General features: G+C 34.5%; 1 protein-coding gene across 1 annotated transcript; it reads left to right on the top strand.

Annotated features, from left to right (window-relative positions):
• The first annotated feature begins 3,440 nt into the window (after window positions 1–3,440).
• LOC109217775 (cytochrome P450 CYP736A12-like) lies at window positions 3,441–4,064 on the top strand. The gene has a single exon (XM_019382043.1). It carries the CDS (start codon window positions 3,441–3,443, stop codon window positions 4,062–4,064), a length of 624 nt encoding a protein of 207 aa, XP_019237588.1.
• Window positions 4,065–4,295: the final 231 nt, after the last annotated feature.

Below are 4,295 nucleotides of genomic sequence, written 5' to 3'. Positions count from 1 at the left end.
TTAGTTATGTGCTCCTATTTGTGGAGGTTACATACGCACGAGGTGACGAGAGTCTGTGCGTAGCTACTAATATTTGTAAGTCTGGGTAGTCTAGGACCCAAAAGCATGTTATACTTGGAATATCTGTGATCTTATTGACATTTGAATTTCTTAAAGGGGGAATTACATATAAATACAACTCGCACGCATACATTGCAACTAAGTGACCTATATTTAACTTTGCAAAGCTGTAGCCCAAAAATAATAGACTAAGATTCAACATTCAATCCCAAATAGGTTATAGAAATTACTATTCAATCCTTTTAAAAAATGCTCAAACTTTTAGTCTAATTTTCGAATCTGTAATTGTGACTCAAATATTAGTTCAACAAACCAAATACATTTGGGTGGTGAATTAGATTTTTAAGATAATCCACCATTGTTGAACACGCTTAAATAAGTGGGTTTAAATTTTGAACATGGTTTTGTTAGAAATTTGGAGTGGATGTTGTTTAGACTTGTTAGAAATTGTATAAGGAGGTTGTATACAAAATTTGAAGTCATATAATAAAGATTTAAACTGGTACACCATTGTTGAACAAGCTTAAATAAGTTTATTTAAATTTCAAATCTGGTCTTGTGAGAAATTTGGAGTGGGTGTCCTTTAGACTTGTTAGAAATAGTATAACGAGGCTGTATACAAATTTTGAAGTCATTTAATGGAGATTTGGAATGGTTTTGAACAGAAATTACAACTGAAAATTGTAGAAGAAGTTCGTCTACAGATGTTTGTATAAAGGTGTATAAAAGTGTATAATAATGTATAAGAGGTATTTATACACTATTATACAATATTATACATCATTATACAAAAACTGACTTCGTCTTCTACCTTGCGTCTTTTCTGAAATTTAACTCTAAGTCTTGCTCAAATGTACTCCAAATCACTTCAAATTTTAATTTTGAACTCCTCATGTATTTTCAATCAATTGGAACAACACCCAATCGAAATAATAACAAACTCAAAAAATCTTATTTTCGAAAGCAAAGCTTTGAATGGCCTTCAATGGTGGACTTCTATTTCAATTTTCTGTTCTTCAATTTTCTTACAACCACACGCATACATTGTAACTAGGTGATAGTACAGTTATAATTTTGCAAATCTGTAACCCAAAAGATAATAGACCAAGGTTTTAAAAAACATAAAAAAGTTCACACAATCAACTATACTAGTTTCACACAAAGGTAGCAGAAAATGCAAAGCAGAAGCTCCAAACAACTAAATCATTTAGCTTCCAATAATTTCTTTTCAAATCATGTACACATTGAGCTGAGCCGGGTAAGTTATGTGGTACAGCGAAGTGATTCTAAGTGTAATTGTTCCTTTCTTAAACCCTATCGAATTGGTAAATGAATTTCTGAGAGGATTAACTTTATTTTCTTAAATCACTAAAAGAGAATTAGCTTTTATTTGGATAAATGTTCCCCGATAAATTCTTAATTCGCTGTTTGAGCATGTATTTCTATGTGTACCTGCTTCGCATGTATGATTCGCGAGCAGGGTGATTGTTTATTTAAATTTTACCGCGTCGCATGTATGATTCGCGAGCGGGGTAATAGATACATCTATGGTTCGCGTCGTTCGACCCTCGGCAGTGCACATTTTTAAATCTGTGATTTATCGCATGAATAATATTATTATTGGACCATTACTAAGTGTCGACGTTGCCATCTCGTCTCTACTTCTTCGAGATTAGGCGGAATACTTACTGAGTACACATTATTTTCGTACTCATACTACACTTGCTGTGCATTTTTGTTGCACAGGTTTATGTGTGACTAGTGGTTTAGTGGCATAGCGACATGGTTGATACGGAGACTTAGGTGAGTTGCACTTATCGAGAAACCCGCAGTCAGCAGAGTCTCCTTCAGAGTATTATACTGTATTTTCATTTATGTCCACTTTGTATACCGGACAGTTACTGTATTTTATTTTATTCCCTAGTAAATGCTCATGCACTTGTGACACCGGGTTCTGGAATGTCTATGGGTTTATTCAGAAATTTAGAATTGTTAAATGTTTCATTATTTATTCAGTGAAATTTATTATGTATTGTTTAAACGTATAAAAGAGGTGATTTCTGATATATTTAAAACGAGAAGTTACTAGTTATTTGTTGTTGGCTTGCCTGACAATGGTGTCCGGCGCCATCACGACCCTTAGTGGATTTTGGGTCGTGACAGAATGTGTATGAAGGAGTTCTTGACTAATAAATTTGAGACAAGAAATAAAGTTTTAAAACTTCTACAATTATACACGTACAAACTGATTGTGATAAATAACAAAATTAAGAACATTTAATGCATGTAATAAAATATGACATATCTTTTTACATGCACGTAAAACTTTTTTTGCCAATGTTTCTAATATAAGTAATATTATAGTTCTAAATGCTATAATTTTGCAATTATGGAGTTGTTTCTTTGAAGAGAAACTTTATATTTTATTTTAAATCACAACAGAAAAAGGTTATTTAGTCCTAATCTAAAATTATATTTATACCCATTATTAAATTGCTATATAAATAAAATATTAATTTTAGAGGGCAAAAAGGTCGATCAACTTTCCGAGGATACTTTCGTCTCGTAACATTTAGCTTCCTAACATTCGTGCTTTATATATGTATAAACTAATTAGCTAGCTAGCACTCCAATTAATTGTTGATACAATAGCAATTGATATATATTTTATGACCCTCTGACCTTTCCTAGAGTATCCTTGCCATTAATCTGGTGTAAGCATTAACTGCTAGCTTTGACAATGAATAATCTGTGAAAACATGAGGCCATCCCTCTGATTCCCAAGTCCCATCTTTTACTTGTTCTTAAAATTTGTTCATAGTATTATCGATCACTTCCTCGGATAGCGTGTCCACATCTTCCAGTTGTTGTCTCACACTGACATTTGAAATTCCCTGGTAACATCAAGCAAAAATAGATCATTCTCAGATATTGTTGGAAAAAATAGTTTTTTGGGGCTTAGTACACGCATAAGGGGTGCTAGCTAGCTAATTAGCCAGTCTATTAGGTTGTCTAACCCTAACCTTAAGTGCAGTCTATATAAATACCATTATGGGTGTTTGGAGATTGACTAATACACACAACAAATGCGGCTAGAGTTAGAAGTTTTCTGCATCAAACAGGAGGGTTTTAAGGCTGTGAAAATAGGGGATCCATCCACCACGTGAGGATTTTTGACGATAGGTAATTTGAATTGCGAGTGCTACAGATGATCCGCTTCTGCCAAGTGGAAACCCGGAGGTCTCCTATACTCCTTAACTATTACAGATGCTTATTCCAAGAACAAGAATGAAATAAACAGAGCTCTAATAACTTACATTTCGTTTGCTATTAAGTCTTCCCAAGATCTTTATAAAATAGCCAAGAAATATGGTCCTATAATGACCATCCGCTTTGGTCTTGTTCCTACTATAGTCGCTTCTTCTCCTCAAGCTGCAGAACAATTCCTGAAAAACCATGACCTGATTTTTGCTAGTAGACCATATCATGCAGCTTGTCATTATATTTTTTATAATCAAAGAAATCTGATCATGGCCAAGTACGGTCCATATTGGAGAAACATGCGTAAATTATGTACTCTACAATTGCTAAGCAGTGTCAAGATCAATTCATTTCAGCCTATGAGGAAACAAGAGCTTGAAATTCTGGTGAATTTTCTCAAAAAGGCAGCAGTGAATCAAGATGAAGTTGATCTTAGTGCTAAAGTTGCATATCTTAGCGCCAACATGGCTTGTCTTATGGTATTTGGGAAAAAGTATAATATCAATGAGGATAATAAGGGTTTCAAAGGTGTGATTCAAGAGACATCGCATATAGCAGCAACGCCAAATCTTGCTGAATTATTTCCTTTTCTTCGTTTTCTTGATCTCCAGGGATTGGCGCGTCGAATGAAACAAGTAGCTAAGAGTTGTGATGAGTTTTTGGAGAATGTTATTGACGAACATGTTCGTTTATCCACTGATAAGAAGAAACAAACTAGTGATATATATAATTGTGCAGGCTGATGAGGCTGCCATGAACATCTACTGATTTACAAAATATATAGGACTCGTCTACAAGCCTCTAGAGATAACTAAACTGTACCATGGTCGGATAGGGCCTCGACCTACTCATCAAACATTTACATATAAAATGGACTCCAAGGTCTAGACCTGGTAACTCCGAGGGAGTAGAGCTTACCAACCATGCTGATGTTTGACTCTGTCTGCTGAGAAGATCTATCCAGCTGTCTATCA

The sequence above is a fragment of the Nicotiana attenuata genome, unplaced genomic scaffold (assembly GCF_001879085.1).
Source record: "Nicotiana attenuata strain UT unplaced genomic scaffold, NIATTr2, whole genome shotgun sequence".
Classification (NCBI taxonomy): Eukaryota; Viridiplantae; Streptophyta; class Magnoliopsida; order Solanales; family Solanaceae; genus Nicotiana; species Nicotiana attenuata.
The sequence above is the reverse complement of the archived record's forward strand: the minus strand, read 5'-3'. Positions and strand labels throughout refer to the sequence as shown.